The sequence below is a fragment of the Perca flavescens genome, chromosome 14, assembly GCF_004354835.1.
Source record: "Perca flavescens isolate YP-PL-M2 chromosome 14, PFLA_1.0, whole genome shotgun sequence".
Lineage (NCBI taxonomy): Eukaryota > Metazoa > Chordata > Actinopteri > Perciformes > Percidae > Perca > Perca flavescens.
The window spans coordinates 28,143,870-28,165,054 of record NC_041344.1 but is presented as its reverse complement, the minus strand read 5'-3'; the positions used below and the strand labels follow the sequence as shown (position 1 = coordinate 28,165,054).

General features: G+C 39.6%; 1 protein-coding gene across 2 annotated transcripts in view; it reads left to right on the top strand.

The window, feature by feature from the left end:
• trappc9 (trafficking protein particle complex subunit 9) overlaps positions 1 to 21,185 on the top strand; it is a 270,852-nt gene that overhangs the window by 32,463 nt on the left and 217,204 nt on the right. For both annotated transcript variants that reach the window (XM_028597569.1, XM_028597568.1), the window contains 4 exons: positions 927 to 1,072; positions 12,717 to 12,802; positions 18,976 to 19,102; positions 19,228 to 19,360. In XM_028597569.1, the coding sequence (XP_028453370.1) occupies positions 927 to 1,072; positions 12,717 to 12,802; positions 18,976 to 19,102; positions 19,228 to 19,360 (492 nt within the window). The remainder of the gene's footprint in view (positions 1 to 926; positions 1,073 to 12,716; positions 12,803 to 18,975; positions 19,103 to 19,227; positions 19,361 to 21,185) is intronic.

The window sequence follows — 21,185 nt, the reverse complement described above, 5'->3', positions numbered from 1 at the left end:
GGGAAAATTAAGGACACTTAAAGGGCACAGTTTTGTGCGCTTTACAGCGCTTGAATAACTTGCACGGCAGCAAAAACCCACCTCGAAGCAAGCCAAATGAATTCACTTAATTTTGAATGGTTCCGCAGTGAAAGCCTGTGTTGCAAATACAGTTTTTAAGTTCTGAATAAAACTTCTTCTACGTCAAAGTACAAAGTTTACCTGGAGCTCATGAAGGCAGGGGGTTTGTTCCACCAGACATATTTATAGAGTGCTCACAGCTTTTTGAGTGTGAAAATAATGAGGTAAATATATTTGTTTTTTTTCTTTTCACATAGTGCAGTTAGTAGGCTACTTTTGGAAGCAGCAGTGCTGGAGAGCTGGACACAGACCAAGAGAAACCAGGCACTGCCAATAAAGTAGTTAAAAGTCTCTTAAGTTCTCAGCGTGCCATCGCCTCTCTGATTGTAGAAGTCATTATTGCCTAACCATAAAGACTGACGTATTAATTAGCAACGGTAACTTCCTTTGCAAGAGTCTTTATCGACGTACTTTACATTACATTGACAATGCATCAGTGGATAAATTAATAACCCCTGGTCCCTGAAATTGAGGAGCACACACTTTCTTCAAGTGTTGTTCTTTTTTTATCGGTTTGCTGACCATGTAACCTTTCACAAAGTGCGGTATTATAAATCCCTTGCAGTGTACTGTAATAACCATAAATATTCATCACAAACACTTGGATTATACTGCATAAGCTGCTGCAACTCTAAAGATGCACCAACTAAATTACGATGTGAAGCACACAGCAAAAACGTCAGAAGTTTTTCTTTAGATGGGAGGGTGGGATGATCATTTTTGGTTTGAAATGTGCCTTTAATGCATGTGGGAAATGAGACTTACTCATGTCATTGTTGTGCGTTTGCCTGTGATGCCCAAACTAGATCAGTGAAGCTCCTCAATCTGCCCGTCAGTCTGCGTCCTCACAAAGTGAAAGGCCTGCTGGGACAGAATATGTCCACCACCAGCCCCTTCATCTACTCGCCAATCATCATGCACAACCGAGGAGAGGAGCGTTGTAAGAAGATAGGTAAGCCCAACATCAATTCATCCTAATGTACATTCTCACCAGCCTGTTCTCATCAAGAACTACATTCACTACATTGACCGCTGTTAAAAAACGCAGCTGGCCACATAGGGAGAAGGACAGGGTTGATGGGTGGCCGTTGAAAACTAAAGCCTTTGACACAGGAAATGTGTGTTTCTTAGGAGTGTTTTAATCCAAACCGCCATCTTTCCCCTAATCTTAACTAATCGTTTTGGTGCCTAATCTTAACTTTTGTCGCGTAAAACGCTCATATTTTGTGGACTAAATTTAACCGTAACGTCCGTCGAAATGACCGGCAGCTCGCAGTGCTTTGTACCCGGCTCAAAGTCACCTATTTGTCACCTACTGGGAGCTCGTAGCCGGCACGCGTCACGTGACCACCCGGCATCACGGGACCAGCCAGAGGTCTCCTAATTTCGTAGGATATCATACGGACCCGTTCATGAGAATAAGTTGTTTTCACACACAGACTATATAAGCACCCGCCATTTGGGTTTGTTGGTTAAAGGTGTATCCTGACACCCATACTCCAGCCCATGAATGTGAAGTGACTGAGGTTTCAATGCTGACTTTGAGCATTACTTTGAGGTTGTTTACATCTACAGCAGGTGACACATGTAGTAGTATTTGGCCTTTTATTTTTTTTAGGGGATTATTTTTTGGGTTACTAGGCAACAGGCCGTGCCATTTGGCCAAGTAACAAAAAAAACGTTTATTTAATATGTCAACAAAATATATGCAAATTCCGTGCGATTCCGCTTGTATAACAGAATTCCATTTTCATGTGTAGATTCCGCGATTCCGTCCGTGTTTTCCGCATTGCGTAAATCAATAGGGCCCTAGGAGTTAGAAATCCTCATCTTTACCTCAGGCCAATGGCTCAAGGCTACTGGCATAACACACACCATCTCCGACCGGACTGTCAGCTGCAGAGTTGCATTGTGGGTAATAGAGCTCAACAGTGTGGTTCCGGAAGTAAACATCACATTCATTCTCTTCATTTGGATTTTGATTATTAGCCATAATGTCTAAACCATCCAAGGTAGACTCACCACGACCTACGATTTAAGATTCAAGATTTCTTGTCATTCAACAAAACACAGAAATGTAAATTATGAACGAAATTACGAGCATGGCTCTTTTTTAAAAACACGGATATAAACGAGATTGTGAAACAGAAGTTTATGCTCCCGTAGAAGCCAGAATTCCGTATGAAATCAACCTTGATGTAAGAAAAACATGTGCGCCACCCACAATCCTAAGAGTACCAGCGACGTCTCTGATTGGTGGAACTTGCTGTTGGAACACCATGGAACATGTTTACCGAACCCGCGAACGGCTTGAGCGAGCTGCTGCTATTAAAGTCTATGATCGTTAATGTACAGTCTTTGTACCTTTTGCCTATTTTGCCGTTTTCGAAATGTCGTTTTGCGCCGTATCAAATGTTTTATGGTCATGATTCACCTTGGAGCTGTATGGCTTGGTTCCAGGCTTCAAACTCTATATAAGCATTTAATGAAACGTCAATGGAGATATTGAACGGGGAAAATCACATCGATAATCTGAGTTGTTAAAAAAATGGGCGGTCACTCTGTGTAGGCACTGGGTTTTGACAAGGTAGAAGGGATGGAATACAAAAGATATGTCTGGTTCTGCTGCTTTGATTTGGTTGTTTTTGCTTTTTAACTAAACTGTCCATTGTGATTCCGACAATGTTGTAGAAGTGCAATGCTAAATCGGTGTACTCTTTTAAAGGCTTATGCTTTTTATAAATACACTTGTTAAGTTCTTTGTTGCTCATCATATTTAGTGGTTGAACATCCTTAGGGTGTAGACTTCCGCCAGTCAACTGCTGACTGGCGGAAGTCTACAACCCATAGACAACAGACCAAGCTTGGTATCTGGTGATGCTGTCCCAGGCCTTGTACTGCAGCGTTTTCAGTTAGATTGAGATCTGGTCAAGAGGATTTTACTCTTTGGTCCTTAGTTAGCTGGAGGATTTGCGTTCTTGGGAATATTCTAGTTCCCGACCCATTTCATTGATCTTGATAACATCCAATCATGGCAGAAACATGACAGATTCCTTATCGGGATGAGATGGCACTGGCTTTTGATGGAACTCAGCTGCAGTGATTTAAAGTCTCTCCACTCCAGGCTTATCTCTGTGGCCTTGTCAAACTAGATGAGCATACCACAAGGTTTACAATTCTCCATTAATTATAATTGGGTGATATTGGCCAGCTGCTGTCATCTGTTATGTCTGCAATAGCATCTATAAAATCTAAAGTTATGTTGAATTCTATTCACCTGTACAAAAGTCTTGAGAGCTACATTTACCAGTGAATAAGTGTATGGGGAATCTAATTGTAATCTGTAGACTGTACTGGGGAAAGGCATTCGAAATGGTCAGAGACAGAGATAATGTACATATCATTACAAATTACATTACATTATTATTTTTTTTTTTTTTACACTAGGTCAGTTTCATCAAAGCAGTTGTAACTCTTATTTACATGCTGTGTAATGAACCCCATGCTGAAACGTGGGAATTTCTCCTATATCAGTTTATAAAACATCTCAGTAACTAGATTGAACGGACTGACTGTGATTTCTTTGTCCATCAACAAACAAGTCAGCTGCATGAAAAGCAAAACGAAAAGAAAATGGAGAACTTTTTTGTAATTGGGAGTTTGCTCCACTCCGTTGCGATATTATTCATCGTTTTTATTCCGTTGTGGCCTCTTGCCTGCATTATGCCACGCATAAACAAAGCCTATCATCTCAACTGGTCCAATTTTTAAATTGACAACTCCTTCTCATAAATGTCCTAACCGTCCGAGGAACGTACAGTCAATTCATCACTTAGTATGTAAGCAGCAGCAACAGGCTCAAGGCTATGCTGCAGTGATTCACTGCTGTCCTGACGGGTAACTGGGTGTATGGAAAACTACAGCTTGTTTGTGTCTGAGGGACTCCATTTTTATGTGTTTTATGAAATCCCAGATGCGGAATCATCAAACAAAGTCCAATTTAGCAGTGTACTGTGGCTGTCCATTGGCTGGTGTGTCTTTGAGATGTTTTGTTGTAGACATCAACAGCAACATCAATCAAACAATTTTTTTCATGTTGGAAGTGCTGAGTCAGGCACATTGTGCAGGACCCTCTTCATCTCTCAGCACTTTGAAGACCTTTGAGGTTCATTTCTGGCAGAAGTTTACATCAAATATATATATATATATATATATATATATGAAAATGAATGTAATCAAAGTGTAGTTGTGAAATCAATGCCCATTCAAACTCATCTAACTATAAAGCAAGGAATCTCTGTCTTTCTGTTTGTCCTGCACACATCTCGAGAACCGTTCCTCCGATCTACATCACACTTGGCGGGTGTATTGCTGGTTGCCCAATGCGCGTGCATTGTTGAATTTGGACATGGGACACAATCAATACTAAGAACCTGTGAATAAACTAATAAATAATCAAATAATTTCCGTTTTCTTTCCTCTTGCTTTGTCTCCCTTCAACGCCTGTATACCAGCCGCAGTGGCGTCTTGGGCGGTGCTAAGCACCGGAAAAAGCCGTGGTGCGGCTGCAAAATAGCGTTGGGAAGGAACTTGTTTTGGTGGAACGTGTTTTAGTCGTGCAACAGAGTAACTCATTTGATTGGTTTTCAGCGCTAGGTCGTGACACATGTGGCTGAGCTGAGGTACAGATGGAAGGAAAATTATCGGTTAAAAAAATGTGGCGACATATCCCCGGCGTTAAGAGGCCCATTGCGGAGTCAGCAGTAGTTATGAATGTACAAACTGTTGAGGGCGAAGTAAAGAAAAAGAGAAGGTACTCTTCGAACAAGTGGCGCATTGATGACGAAGGGAAAACGAGGGAATGGTTAGCCTACCTTCCCGACAATCAGTCCATACATTGTACTTACTGTCGAACCTACACGTTAGAAAACGCCAACAATTTGTTTGTTAGAGGAACAGCTAACCGTAAATTAGAGGCAATAGAAGACCACGAGTCTCCTATCAAGTGCATCACTTTTTGTTTGCCTATATTAATGAAATATATATTAATAATAAAATTATTGCAGCAATTCAAAATATGCTACTGCACTTTCTTTTATAAATTTGAAATCCAGAAAAAGTGGCTGGTAAAAAATATAAGTGGCTGGTAAAATTGGGCATCCACCAGCCACTGTGGCTGTTAATTTCCCACCCTGCGCCCCACACATTGGATTTTTTGTATATTCAGCTGGTTGCCTTTTCACTATCTGCAATGTTGTATATGACATCAAAGTACTGTATTTACTATTTTTATAATATCTCTGCAACGCCACTGGTCCAGAGACTTTAATTGGCTCCGCTTGGTTACTGTTTTAACTTTCCAACGAGCTTTGCTGCAATTGTCTCCCTTTTGAGAAGCATCGTAATCCAACTTACTATCAAACTTCATATAACAATGAATGTCTTCTGTGATTATTTATCCATTAATTACTATTAAAAGGAATTGTTGTTGCCGTTAGCTGAAGCCCACGGAGGACAAGAAATATCCCATGATGCATTGTGCTGAGCCTGTCGACTAATTGGAGGCCGTATTTCTGACTGGGCATGTGTGCGCTTAAGTGCTGAACTCACATTCTCCCCAATCCTAGTATCAATAAATCTCTGCTGTTTGGGCAGCAACCAAAATAATTAGTAGAATATTGTGAGTGTAATGAATAGGGCTGTAGCGATACACTAATCTCACAATATGATACACGATATTCAGCTCACTATACGATATATATCATGATATTCAGCAAACGATACGATTGATACGATTCGATATAATTCGATACACTTACATCATTTTCTGAAAGATTTAAAGGGGACCGAGTGATTTTGGTGACATCTTGTAAGTGTTCCATTTACTTGGATTTAATTAATCTAACTGAAAACATCAATTACACAATATATGTCTCTGACTGGACAGAGAGTCTACAGCAGGGATCATCAACTACATTTTTTTCAGAATTTTTCTAAGCACTCTGGCGGCCGGACTTTCAAATAAAATAAAATAAAATGAATTTATACCTAATACGCATATTCTTTTTCACTTTCTTACTGAATTAATGCAAATTTTTTTTTTTACGTGTATTAGTGTGAGCAAACTCCTAAAAAACATGGAAACTCCCTAATGATAACTGGCTCTTTAACTAGAAAAAGATCTCAGACTAGGAGGCAGTTCACTGAGGAGTGATGGTTAAAGTCTGTGATTATAGAAACATTATTGTAGTATGCAGCATCCTGATTGGTGGAAAATGCTTGCAGAAAGAAAGGCTGTTGTCAGGTAAACATGTCACTGTCAAAGAGGTTGAAGTGGAAAAGCCAAAAGCCCAGCTTTAATGATGAATGGACTGATAAGCAGGCTATGCACTCGTCATGGCAACTCGGCAACCGAAGATAAACAGTTAGACTAAAAACCGACAGCTTTTGTTTTAGCTTGTTTGTAAAAATTTGCTATTTGCAGAGTAGATCTGTGTTTGCGTAAAACAGCGCGGTGGACTGAGCAGATTGAAATATCGCTTTCTACATGTTTATGCCGGTCTACACAGGTGAGTGCATTGATAAGTATTGACTTTCTACTCACGAAGGTTTAATTGTAGCCTGTTTACAGAAAAGAGACCAGCGTGAGTTCATCTGCCCCAGCGGCCGTTGGTAACTCTGTATCGTTCCCAGTCAGGTGCTGCGTGTTTTAACCTTTAACACACACACATCTCTGCTCAGCTGTGTATGTGTTTTAACACACACACATCTCTGCTCAGCTGTGTATGTGTTTTAACGCACACACATCTCTTCTCAGCTGTGTGTGTGGAGCTCGGTCATCGCTGATGAAAAATGATGACAATTCCAGAGCTTAAAGAGCTCATATTATGCTTTTTCATTTTCCTTAATTGTCAGTCCTTCCAGAATATATATATATATATATATATATATATATATATATATATATATATATATATATATATATATATATATATATATATATATATATATAAAAATTGCATATTTATGCAATATTAAATTGAGGGAACTTGCAAAAACTATGGTTTGAGGAAAAAGAGAAAAAAGTGATTCCCCCAACACCCTGCTTTTAAAAAAAAAAAAAAAAAAAAAAAAAAAAAGTTTTTTTAACTTTATTTAAAAAAAATAGTTTACAGATATTTAGTCATCGCAATACGTAAACAAATAAGATACAAAAATATATACAAATAATATAATATGAAAGTAAAAATAAAAGTAATCGTCTAAACAGAGGGAAATAAAAGATACAAAAGAGACTTTCAAAAATCGTTAATATAGACAGCAGGAGCACTTTAACAAAGAAATCTGAGTAGACATCAGATATTAAGATAGCTTTCTTATGGGATACCAACTTAAGAGACTCAAAGTACATGTCAAATTCAACCTCCAACACCCTGCTTTTCGATGATGTTCACGTCGCGTCATTACGTCACTTCATAACGTTCCCATGGCAACAGGGGAAAATGGCTGCTCTTTTCAACTTTCTGCTAAGATATGTGACTTTTTTGCAACTAAAATGCCGGGATTATGAAATCATGCAAGCCCCGCATATTTTGTGCGGAAATCTGCAATTTATGCGGTGAAAGTGCGGCGTATTTGAAAAAATGCAGCCCCGCATAAATATGCGGACTTTGGCTGATTATGCGATCGCATAATCACATTTTTCTGGAGGGATTGAATTGTGTTGTAAATCTTTTTTGTGCATGTAATAGGTGTACAAAGTGAAAAAGCCCAAAGTCCACCCCAAAGGGACTTACCATCTCCAACAGAAAACACTGTTCACTAACTGCTCCAAACAGCTCTATTGTAGTCCAGCCTTTACTTTAGAGACAAATGCGCGCCATTTTGCGTCACTTTGTAACAAACGTTATAATGCTCGCCTAGCTGCTAATGTGGCGCGCCCTCAAACCAAGCTAGTTAGAGCGGAGGCCCGAAGATACTAGTTACTGCACGTGTGCGACTCCCAACAAAGATGGTACAGAAGTGAGATGCCTCACTCTTTAGCTAAAACAGAGAGCTCAACACACAGGGTGAAAAGAGGAGCTGCAGCAAAAATATGGTGTTTTTTGAAAATTAAACCATGTAAACCTATTCTGGTACAACCTCTAACTAAAATTATGAACCTGAAAATTAGCATAATATAAGCTCTTTCACTACCCTTGGAGAATTATTAAGCAGGAGACTTTAGGAGAGAAAGAGATGGGTTGAAATGCCAAGAAGGTCCTCAGTCAGACTCAATCCATGGACATTGCAAATACATAGACAACATCTATACTATAGGTCACTGGTACACCCCATGCCTGTTGCTTTTAGCTCAGTTGTCACTAGTATATCGTATAACATACATTATGACATAACGGCAACAGGGCTTGGGTCAAGATTATTGTATTAAACTACTATTTCTAAAGCAAAAAATGAACTTATCAATTTTTTCACTAGACGGATACAGCGTTTATGTTTTTCTTTTTTTTTCTTTTTATTCTTCTTATTTTAAAGTATTAACTAAATGCCCAGCAGAAATATGTCTGAGGCGCTTTAGTAGTGTTGGAATGCATTCCCTCCTGCTCTGGGGTTGCTTCATTTTACATGCATGACTTTAGCTCCAATGCTCGGGCGCAGTGTGTATGTATTATTCAGTATGTAAGATGACTGTTAAGATGATAGTTTAACAGAATACTTCTCTGTAGGTTGCAGTAACACAAGTAAACAACTTCAGTTCTGTCTCTGGTCAATAAAAGATGATTTTCTACTGCACACAAGAGACAGTTTGACGAAATAATTTATTTGCCCTTTAGGGAGCCAAGCACAGGCAATGTTTAACCAACCATGCAGCCATGCGTTGGCTCAAAATATTCCTTATTGCTTTCTGCGATGGGGTTTGAAAGAGATGCAGCCTTTGGAGATCATTGCAGAATCTCAATGGCCACTTGAGGAGTTAGGACGGAGGCAACACAAATAAGATAGCAGCAATCCACTTTGTTTTTCTATTTTCTGAGGTGTATTTCACACTTAATTGGCTGGCTATGAGAGCATGCCTGTGAGCCAGGGATGAGGTCGTGTTGGGCTTTCCAGACATTCAGATCATAGATATCTTTCTTTTGACGGAGTTAATTTCCCAAGATGCATGGCTGGAGTTTGCCTTCCATAAATCCCTTTTCCTGCAAGGGGTCTTAGGTAGGATTTTCATGCCCTCTTTTGGAAGTCTATTTACAGCAATGGACTCTTCAAATGAACTACAGAATATGTTACATTTCAAAATGGAGATGGGTATGGCTGCAGTGGGACTAAAGTAGCTTCTCAATCTAATCAACCCTTTCACCATCTCATTCAGGAATGATTGATACTGAAGTGCAGAGCTTTAATCTCTTCATATAGTCTTTTTCTAAAAGTAAGACTTAGGCTCTTTGTAAAATCCAAGTTTTTCCTCTAAGGATGCAGCAGCCATAATGCAATGCTACCTTAGCTGTTACAGTTTCCATTTCTCTGGAGTCAATTTAATTAGGTACTAACATAAGTTGATCTCATTATCCCTGCTGTTAGCTCATCACAACAGCTCAATAAATGTCATTCTCTGAACTAACAATGACCCATTGAAATGGAAAGGTCCTATCACACCCTTAACAGCTCCAGCAATTCAAATTAATGTGATTCCCCCCCGGTATATTCAATTTATATATACGCTACGTGGTCCAAAGTACACCCACACATTACACTCATATGTGATTACTGAACATATTATTCCAAACCCATGGGCATCAATATGCTGCTGTAATGGCCTCCACACTCCTCAGAAGGTTTTTTTTTTTTATTCTGCCATTAGTCTAAGCATTAGCCCTGCTGAAAAAAATTGAATCATTTCAATGAGGCCTCTTTGACCCTGTTTACACTTGGTTTTACGATGCATCTTGACCAATTGGTCAGCACTAATTACAAGTGTAAACAACCTCCAAGATGCGTTCTGATCTGATCACTCAAATCACGATATCAAGGTGGTCTGGGACGCATTTGACCACACATCTTTTGTAGTGTAAACATTAATGTGTCCTGATGAGTCTCCAACAAGGACATCACACGAAAATACATCATCAGCGCAGGACGTGGTGGTTGTTTTGGTGACCGGGTACCAACGCTCCTTAACTTGCCCATTGCACGACGAGTTAGACGAAGTGTTGTGTGACTGTCCATCGGTTTTTTTTAACCTCTGGAAGGAGATCTGTTGGATTCCGCTGACGGCGATATCTCCAGCTGTACCGACACAACCGCTCAAGTGACTGGCGAGAGTTCAGTTCAGTTTTATTTATAGTATCAAATCATAACAAGAGTTATTAAGACACTTTACAGATAGAGTAGGTCTAGACCACACTCTATAATTTACAAAGACCCAACAATTCTAGTAATTCCCCCAAGAGCAAGCATTTAGTGGGACAGTGGCGAGGAAAAACTCCCTCTTAGGCAGAAACCTCGGGTGGTGAGAAAAACTTCCTTTTAGGGAGAAACCTGGGACAGACCCAGGCTCTTGGTAGGCGGTGTCTGACGGTGCCGGTTGGGGGTGTGATGACCAGTGGCAATAATAGTCACAATAAAGATAATGGAACTATGACTAGAAATAATAGTTGTAGTAGTTCATGGTGTAGCAGCTCACTGCAGTGCTTAGCAGGGCATAGCAGGGTGCGGAGCAGGACCACGGCGAGAGCTGCAACCATGATTTTAGGTGCCACCCTAATCCAAGGAAAACTGCTGGGCGAAAAAAACATAAGGACTCCGGGGTATAAGCTCTCCAGAGCTATGTTAGTAACAAGCATTTCTGGGACATGGATGCACACAGATGGAAAGAGCTGAGTGTGTCAAAGGAAGGAAGTTCCCCGGCAGTCTAAAACTATAACAGCAGGCAGGGGGAGAGTTCTAAGTCCGAAAAAGCTACCTCTCCTTATGTCCTGTCTCTCTTAGTTACGCTGTTATAGTTACGCTGTTATAGTTCTAGACTGCCGGGGGACTTCCTTCCTTCCTTTGACACACTGAGCTGCTCTCTCCTCTTCCTTTCTATTACTATTACTATTTGTGTGTATCCCGTCCCAGAAATGCTTGTTACTAATCCTAGCTTCTGGGGAGTTTACTCCCCGGAGTCCTTATGTTTTTTCCCCCAGCGTATTTCCTTGGAGAACGTTGGCACCAAGATCCTGGTTCCAGCTGTCGCCGTGGTCCTGCTGCACTCCCTGCTGAGCTCAGCGGTGCCCTGCAATGTCATGCTGCTTCCTGCTGAACCCTGCAGCTCCCCGCTACATCCAGTCACTGTTCCATTATTATTGTGACTACTATTGCCACTGTTCATCACATCCCCAACCGGCCCGTCAGACACCGCCTACCAAGAGCCTGGGTCTGTCCGAGGTTTCTTCCCAAGAGGGAGTTTTTCCTCGCCACTGTTGTACTGCTTGCTCTTGAGGGAATTACTGTAATTGTTGGAATTGTTGGGGCTTTGTAAATTATAGTGTGGTCTAGACCTACTCTATCTGTAAAGTATCTCGAGATAACCTATGTTATGATTTGATACTATAAATAAAATTGAATGGAATATTCTGACGGTGGAGCAGGTCTGTGAGGTAGGAAGAAGCCTGGTTATGGAGGGTTTTGTGGGTGAGGAGGAGGACTTTAAACTGGATACACAAGGGGGAGTTGTGAGGGTGATCGATCTGGGAGCTGCCATGGTTGCGGAGAAGAAGAAGACGACTGCGGGGAAGTGGGGGCGTGTGTGGGGTAAACAGTCACGCAGATTGTATGGCGTGCTGTAGGTTGACTGCTTAAAACGACCTACCTAGTCTGTTTGGGTGAACGCCATCAGGCCTATAAAAAGAGGGACGGTAAAGAAAGAAATAGTCTGGCACTTAATGGATTAAAGCTTCTGTGCGTAACTTTTTGATATTAATAAACGTCCGTTACATTCAAGCCATTGCCAAATGAGTTGCTACAAAGCTAATAAGACTATCAGCTCCATACAACTCTCTGGATTTCTTATTATGGCTATGTTCAGAAGATTGGTCGTCACGGTGACTTTCCCGCACAGAAGCTTGAGTGAAGATAATTATCTCTTCTGGAGAGTCAATCATGTTTTTTTTAATCCTCCTCACGGGGGAGACAGAAACTACGCACTATAGCTTTACAAAGGAGATACGTGTTCAATAGTGGGCTTCAGAGGTTCTGGTACGCGGACTTACTTTTGGACAGAGCCGATCCATCTCTTTATATGCGCGTTATCAATCATCTAAATAGCTGCAAATGAGCATATATCCTAAAATGTCAAATTATTTCTTTAAAGAAGCTGCAGGTTAACCAAAGCAGGATATAAACTGGATTAGCATTCAGTGATTATTCCTTTTGCTTCTAAATGAATAAAAAAAAAAGAATCTGAATTTCTTTTTTTATTTACATAATCTAGCACTGACTGTTGCATTGGATCTGCAATATAGCCTCATGACGTATTCCCCTCAGCTCATTAACAACTAATGGGTTTTAATACCACTGACATCGTATTTTGAAATATGTATGTCTCTTTTTCTTTTAAGACTTCCAGTGGGTTCAAGGAGACGTTTGTGAAGTACAGCTCATGGTCTACAACCCCATGCCTTACGAATTGCGTGTGGAGAACATGGTAAGTGTAATTTATTACTCTGTTACACTTCAAATGTACTGTAATGCCATGCTATGAAGGAGAATCAGTGTTTGCAATGTTTGATAAATCGGAATGTTTGAATATGTAGCCACAGCTTTGTGAAAACAGAAGGTTGCTGACTTGCTTTTCTTGCAGTAGTAGTACAAACAGTCCCTCTGCAACCACCTGAGAACTGCAAGTGCTAGTGATAATGCTTTTTTAAGTCCTCCTCGATAGCCTAATTAAGGTCCCTTAACATCTTTTTTTTGACAGCTTAATATCGTAACGATTGTATAAGATGGTGAGAACAAAGTTTTCTCTCTCCTGACCGTTAGAAAACATCATGAGGGAGAGGCACGGCCCCTGTAGTGCTATTACTTTTATGGTTTCACACAGCATCCTGTGAGACCAGATAGGTTCTATATTGAGGTAAACCTAAGGCAATTTTGCTCTCCTTTTCTGTGCACAATACAGTTTGAAAAGAGCCATCAGACATTAGGCAGTTCAAAAATAATTGTATTGTTTAAAAGCTGATTGGAGACTGTGGCTTTTTAAATTCAGAAGGACCTCCAACTGTACTGTTGACCTACACTTGTGCGACATCCATTTCCAATTTATGGTCTTTGTCACTCCCTTTACCACTCCTTCTCAACACACCAATTGAGCCACTTTATCAGGTTCAAGGGTGCAAAAGACTACCACATAAAGTGTTCTTCCTGCTCACTGCGGTGTCTGTTTATGAATGCAGGGATGTGGGACAAAGTAATCATCATGCTCAATAAAAGGCCAGCAGGCGGAGGCCTACTTTCAGCTGCTAGATAACAGCGGCACACACAGAAGCTCACGCAATGTACTACCTGTCAGAAGTGATGTTGCCTTTAATTATTTGGAAAGTCGGGAACAAATTGCCATGAAAGTTTGGTGGCAGAGTGTGAACAGAGACAGCGGCCTCTTAATTGTGGCGGCTGTCTCGGAGCTGATGCCAAATATACTTGGACAGGTCTCGCTGGTTGATTTAGCCGCCCTGCCTCGTCTGATAACGGCACATGCTGTTACAGACACAGAAAATTCATGCCGCCTCCGGTTTGGAACATCTGGAAAGTGTTAAAACTGGAGGAGTAATCTCCACCAGCCAGTTGTCTCTGAGTGTGCATTTGTTTATATTATAGCTCCAGTGAATTTGCCAAATTTGTGTCTGATAAATATCGTCTGACTAGATCACAAAGTGTGGCTGCAACAGAGAAATTTGCTGAATTTACTTCACGTATACAAAAGGGTGACTTTTACAATTAAAAACAATTATTCAGAACTTAAAAAGCAAAATACAAATATGATCCATAAAAGTGGGAAACTATTTCTTTTTGCTCACGTTGATATAGTCTTGGGTTGATGGATCAAAATGAATCAGATAATATATTAATTGATAAACACAAGATTACAACAATTCTGATACTCGTTAATGATTTATGTCATTCATCAAGCAAAAATTCCAAACATTTGCTACTGCTGGCTTTTACAATGTGATGATTTGTTGCTTAACATCATCATTGTGAAATAAATATATCTTTGGCCACCTGGGACATTCTCCTTTACCTATTCACCCACCTCCCTTAACCCTTACCTCTTGCCAGCAATGCACAGTATTCAGAAAATATAGGATTATCAAACATAAATGGCAGGTTGAACAGGGCAAATAAAATAAAAGTATGAATAGACATATAGATAAATAACTAATAATAAATGATAAATAAAGCATTAAATCATCAATAGCTGTATGTCATTTAAATGAACCTGTGTCTCACAGACATACGGGCCTCTTGATCATCAGGTTGCCAGTTAAAATACATCTTTACTATTTTCTAACAGTTTTATAGACAAAGCATATATAAAAATATAGAAGGACTCTAATGAGAATGCTCTATGGGCGCAAAATTGCAAAAGCCTGAAGAACCTTCTTGGCCCACGCACTTGATTGAAGTGCCTTCTGAAGTTCAGGGAGTTACTATACTTCTTACAATATATGAGCTGCCTGTTTGCAGAGTCGCTGTGAGGTGAAACAGTCAACCAGATGAGGTCAAATAGCGCTGAGGATCTGCTGTGTATAAACCAGCTCAGACCGGAGCTAGCATCTATCTGCTGTATATAAACCAGCTCAGACCGGAGCTAGCATCTATCTGCTGTGTATAAACCAGCTCAGACCGGAGCTAGCATCTATCTGCTGTGTATAAACCAGCTCAGGCCGGAGCTAGCATCTATCTGCTGTGTATAAACCAGCACAGACCGGAGCTAGCATCTATCTGCTGTATATAAACCAGCTCAGGCCGGAGCTAGCATCTATCTGCTGTATATAAACCACCTCAGACCGGAGCTAGCATCTATCTGCTGTATATAAACCAGCTCAGGCCGGAGCTAGCATCTATCTGCTGTATATAAACCAGCTCAGGCCAGAGCTAGCATCTATCTGCTGTATATAAACCAGCTCAGGCCAGAGCTAGCATCTATCTGCTGTATATAAACCAGCTCAGGCCAGAGCTAGCATCTATCTGCTGTATATAAACCAGCTCAGGCCGGAGCTAGCATCTATCTGCTGTATATAAACCAGCTCAGGCCGGAGCTAGCATCTATCTGCTGTATATAAACCAGCTCAGACTGAAGCACACACAAGGTCACTTTTCCATCTTCCGTCACCAAGGTGACCCTGTAGTTTGGCTCCTTCACAGTCGCTACACGACTTCAGCACTAATGCCCAGCTTTGTTTTGTGCTTTATTGATTTCCCTATAAAGTGGTGTTTTGTTAAACACAGTCCCCAACCCCACCCTTTTATTTTCAGAGGGGTCATCGTCTAACTCTTCTGTGTCCCCTCAAACAAGTGTGGGATATTTATTTGCTTTTTCTTAAAATGACAAATCATGCTTTTAGTTTAGTCTCTTTACTGAACCTAGGTCAGCTGAGTTATTTGCAGTACATATAGATTAATCACTTACTTCAGTAATAAAGCAAGGAAATAATATATATCATATTGTATGATTTGAAATGTATTGGTTGGAAATGAGATGGTGTTTAATTTAATGCCTAGTGTTGCAATTTTGAGCCAGTTCATACTAAAATAGATTTCTGTCTTGGGAATCTGTGTTTTTTTATTTTGTCTGGCTTTCACTGCATGACTTTTTTGTTGTTGCTATCAGATGTGCAGTAAACAGAACAAAGAAATAATTGTGATCATAAATGATAAATCATGCGATTATCATAGCATTAGTTAAAGCAAAACAAAAGGTTAACTGCACACTTGTCAGTGTTGCACTATGAAGTCAATCCAGAATCTAATCGTTATTGTAAGTGAAACAGGCTAACTAACCTTTTCAAGGCTGGATGCAAATGAAATATTTTCCAATAGGTTAACACTGATACTTCTGTTATCCAATAAAGGTGAATAATGTCCTGAAGTGAATGCAAGGAGAGTTTAAATCACAGCAGTGGCACCTCAGAGGCCCAGCTCTTCGGCAGCCTTCCCTCTAGTGAGGTAGTGTCTGCTGTTAGGGATTGATGCAGTCATTACGTCACCTCAGTCTGCCTCGTGCAGCCAGGCAGTGTGTACTGAGAATGTAAATAAAGTTATTCTAATTGGGGCATGAGTGAACATTCAAAGAAAACGTTAAAGCCACATGAAGGGCTTTTCTGACTACAAATGAGACTTTGGTGATATGGTCTGGTTTTGTCATTGCAGGCAATTTGACAAGTATACGGTGTCATTCAATTGTATTCATTAATACAAAGTTTTTTTAACATTGACTATTGAGATCCTGCATTTGACATCACAGCCTGTAAGAAACCACACTATTCTCGGCCTGCTGAGATAGCTAGTTTCACATGAGAAAGTCTATTATAAGTCTATTATTTATATATATATATCTATATATATATATATATATATCTATATATATATATATATATATATATATATATATATATATATATATATATATATATATATATATATATATAGATAGATAGATAGATAGATAGATAGATAGATAGATAGATATATATAGATATATATATAGATATATAAACCTTCAGTGTAAAAGAACTACTCAAATAGATGACATACTAAAGTTACATTTTAAAGTGCTCACATTATACTAATTTTCAGGTTCATAATTGTGTTAGGAGGTTGTACCAGAATAGGTTTACATGGTTTAATTTTCAAAAAACACCATATTTTTGTTGTACTGCACATTGCTGCAGCTCCTCCTTACACCCTGTGTGTTGAGCTCTCTGTTTTAGCTACAGAGTGAGGCATCTCACTTCTGTCCCATCTTTGTTGGGAGTCGCACATGCACAGTACATAGGTAAGGATAGCTAGCTTGTCAGTTGCAGAGTATGAGGGCGTGCCACGCTAGCAGCTAGGTGAGCATTATAACATGTTACAAAGTGACGCATGTTTGTGTCTGAAGTAAAGGCTGGACTACAACAGAGCTGTTTGGAGCAGTTAGTGAACAGTGTTTTCTGTTTGAGATGGTAAGTCCCTTTGGGGTGGACTTTGGGCTTTTTCACTTTGTAAACCTATAACACAAAAAAGATATAGAACACAATAAAGGAAAGGGAAAAGCCCAGAAAGCATAATATGAGCACTTTAACAGATGCCACAGAGATTGGCAATTGAAATTTACATGTTGAGGGAGAAAACTATAAAAGAAGAGATCTATTGTTGTGGTTAAGGTTAGAGCCGAGAGTTCACAAGGCTTTGCAGTGATTGTTATAAATGATGCAGCTATAGCTGCGTGACTGTCAGGATGGCGATGTTGGTTGGTGTCAAGGTCGGTCGATCAGTCAGTCCACCACTTTGGTCCAGACTGAAATATCTCAAAAACTGGATGGATTGCAGTGAATTGGGTATCTCCCTAGAGGATAAATTCAACAACTTCATCTAGCACCATTCACAAGTAGAGCTGTAACAATTCCATAGTTTTGCTGTACAATTAACTATCTCAGAAATAATAGCGATTAACAATATAATTGTCTCTTTCAGTCAAAAAAAAGATAGATATATATCTATATTTTATATCTATATTTGTGTGTGTGTGTGTATGTATATGTGTGTGTATATATAGGCTGTGTACTTACAGTATGTATATATATATATATATATATATATATTTGTGTGTGTATGTGTGTGTGTATATATATATATATATATATATATATATATATATATATATATATACTGTAAGTACACAGCCTATGAAGTAAACCTGAAGTACAATGGATATAAGCGATGGCCAAAACTGTGAAAATAGGACCCAAGTTGAAGGAAACCAGACTTATCCTTTGAGCAATTCTTTTATATAATTGGTATTTCTACATTTACTACAAACCCTTTGATTAAAGGGCACAGAATTACCCATTGGACAGACAGCTCGAGATGGCATGGAATACTGAGAGTTTGGACAGCTGAATTTAAAACCTGTCTGATCCCTCGTCCCTTTACGTTGTGATCTGTAGGACTTATTTCAAATCACTTCTCAGGCTCACATGGCTCTCAAGTGGCTATTTACCATGGAGAGCAATTTTCTCCAATGGGAATGGCCACGTCATGCTGACAGCGATTTAATCTTCAAAACAACATGGGTAAATTAAGATGGGGAATCACATGAAACAGTTGGAGAGGTACTTCACTGAACTCTAACTGGAGAATTGGTCAGCATCACGTCCCTCTGCTTTTTTTTTTAAAGGGAAAACTGAGAAAGAATGAGAGCGGTGTTTGCATGCAGTGCACAAACAGTCAAATGTCAAATGAGAACAGAGTTTTTACGTTTCTATTGGTTTAAAACGGCTGTTTCCAGTTTTTTTCTGACTTTTGAAAAATCGGGAAGCTGTACAAAACATTGTCACTATTGTGCTCTTTGTGATGGGAGTTTTTTTTTCTTGTAGAAAAGAAGTTTTTACACTTTCATTATTTGCTGAACCAGATTGACAGGCGGAAAATAAACTGATTCCAGGTTTTTCACAATCTTTTTTTTTTTTTTTTTTTTTTTTTTTTTTTTATTCTCATCTTTGTATTTCAACTGGCTCATGCTATCATTTGCCAAGAACGTTTTAGTTAGTTTACGTTTTGTGATAGTTTGGTTTTTGCTTCTACAGATATTATACTGCTATCTTTTCTTGTTTTCAGGGTTTGCTGACATCTGGAGTGGAGTTTGAATCCCTGCCTGCTGCGCTGTCCCTGCCTGCAGAGTCTGGCCTGTACCCCGTCACTCTGGTTGGCGTCCCACGTACAGCTGGCAACATCACCGTCAATGGTGAATCCATCTGAAAACCGATTTTTAATTCCAGTACTCAGATGTTGCACAAAAAGAACGAGCTTTAGGCTTCTGTTCTTCAAAACATGACCCACTCATTCCCTGTATTGTGTATTTGAACCCAGGTTACCACACGTCAGTGTTTGGTGTAAACAGCGATTGCCTGTTGGAGGGCCTGCCTGCTGTGAAAACTAGTGGCTGTTTGGTGGAGGTCATTCCCTCCCTTCCTCGTCTCCAGCTCAGCACCTCACTACCACGGTCAGAAACTCTCTGAATATGTGTCTTTTCATGCTCATAATGTGTTTAACTAAACACCAACACAATATATAACAAGGGGCTACACATTTGTGTTAATGCAACGTTTGGTAATGCCCACACTGTTTAAACAACTGGCTAACCGGATCATTTGACAAGTTTAAACTTTACAGGGGGAGTCCCTAAGTAGGACAGTGACACATTCTTCATTTCATAGACTCTGTACTCCAGCACAATGCATATGAAATGAGACGTATCAGATTAAATTGTTAGGTCAAAGGTTGAACTTCATTAGATAAACTAGATCTAATGGGACCAACTTTTATATGAATGAATGAATTAAAATCATTATATTTATAATCCTATACCTATATTCATAGGGCCTTTTGGCTTCATTGTGGTCTCTTTTAGTAAGTGAAACACATGCTCAATTGACTTCACCTCACATTGTTTTTATTCCGCTCATGGAAACAGACACATTTGATTATTCAACCATAAATTATTTGCTATATTCCATCACATATCCATGAACGGAAAGGAGATGAAGACAAAAATCTTATTGTACCAGCCCCTTTGTCATATGAGACAACAAACAGAAATAGATAGACTGTCGGCCAGTTAACATTCAGTTTTACAGAGAAAAGAGAGAGCGAAGACCAAGATACAAAATAATTGAAAATGATAAATAAATAAAAATAAAATACTCTTCTGGCAACTTCAATTTTTTTCTTTTCTTTATGCATTTTCTTGAACTGAAAGATATTGGTACTACACAATGAAATTGAATTGAGGTCTGGTTGACAGACTGTACAGACAAGCACATTGCACCGTTTGGCCATAAAAATATAAAAGGGCAACGAGTCCTAAACTGTTCACATGCTGATTGATGTGAACACCCTCAAACACCGTAAACGCTGAGAGTCAGCACTTTACCCTCATAGCTATTGTTTCTTTTCACATCCATTGTGCTGGAGTACAGCGCCAAAACAATGACAAATGTGCCACTGTCCTACTTACTCACAGACTGCACAGACTGGCTAGTGTTGATATTCCATATACCAACAAGTAACAAAAGGTAAATGTTCAGCAGCGTGTCATTGGCCCATTTTAATATGTTGTCACACACAAATCCTATCGGGGAATGATGCAGGGTAATCCACATACTTTAAACCCTCATATGCCAGATTAATGACCTAAAAGTAGCCCAGAAATTTGTATAATTTGAAATAATGCAGACTTTAAGTCATTGCTGTTCACATAAGACCTGTGTGTGTTTCAATGCCATCAATATGGTTAATGCAGTGTTTGCCATATGTCCTTTTTATTTATTTGATCACTGTATGAAAAATGTATGCACTGACTTGCGTTCGAGTATCTTTCCGATTAAAAAGAGAAGGCTTAATGATGGAGTGGCTAGTCCATCCCTTCATGCCGAGCACCATTTCATACAAACCAGCAATGTCACAAGAATGATTCAAAAAGCACTTTTGAATCAAATGCAACCTCAGGCGTTTTGTGAATATATTTTCATAGCGAATATGTTTGAACATTTCTTCTTTTGGAAGTGGCTGTGACTTAAAGCGATATTTTGCTGATTTAAATACAGTTCTGTGTCACGGCAGTGTGTTTTTAGATGAACAATGTTTTGCTTCCGTCCATGGTGCCGTGTGCACTGAGCTCCCCACGGAGCAGAGAGGTCTGCCGAGGTCCGCAGGATGATGCCACGGGAAGCTCTGTACGCTAGAGCCACCGAGGGGAAACCAATCACCGTTCATCTATACACACTGGCCACAAAAAGATGACACAGAGCTGGTTTTAAAATGGGCAG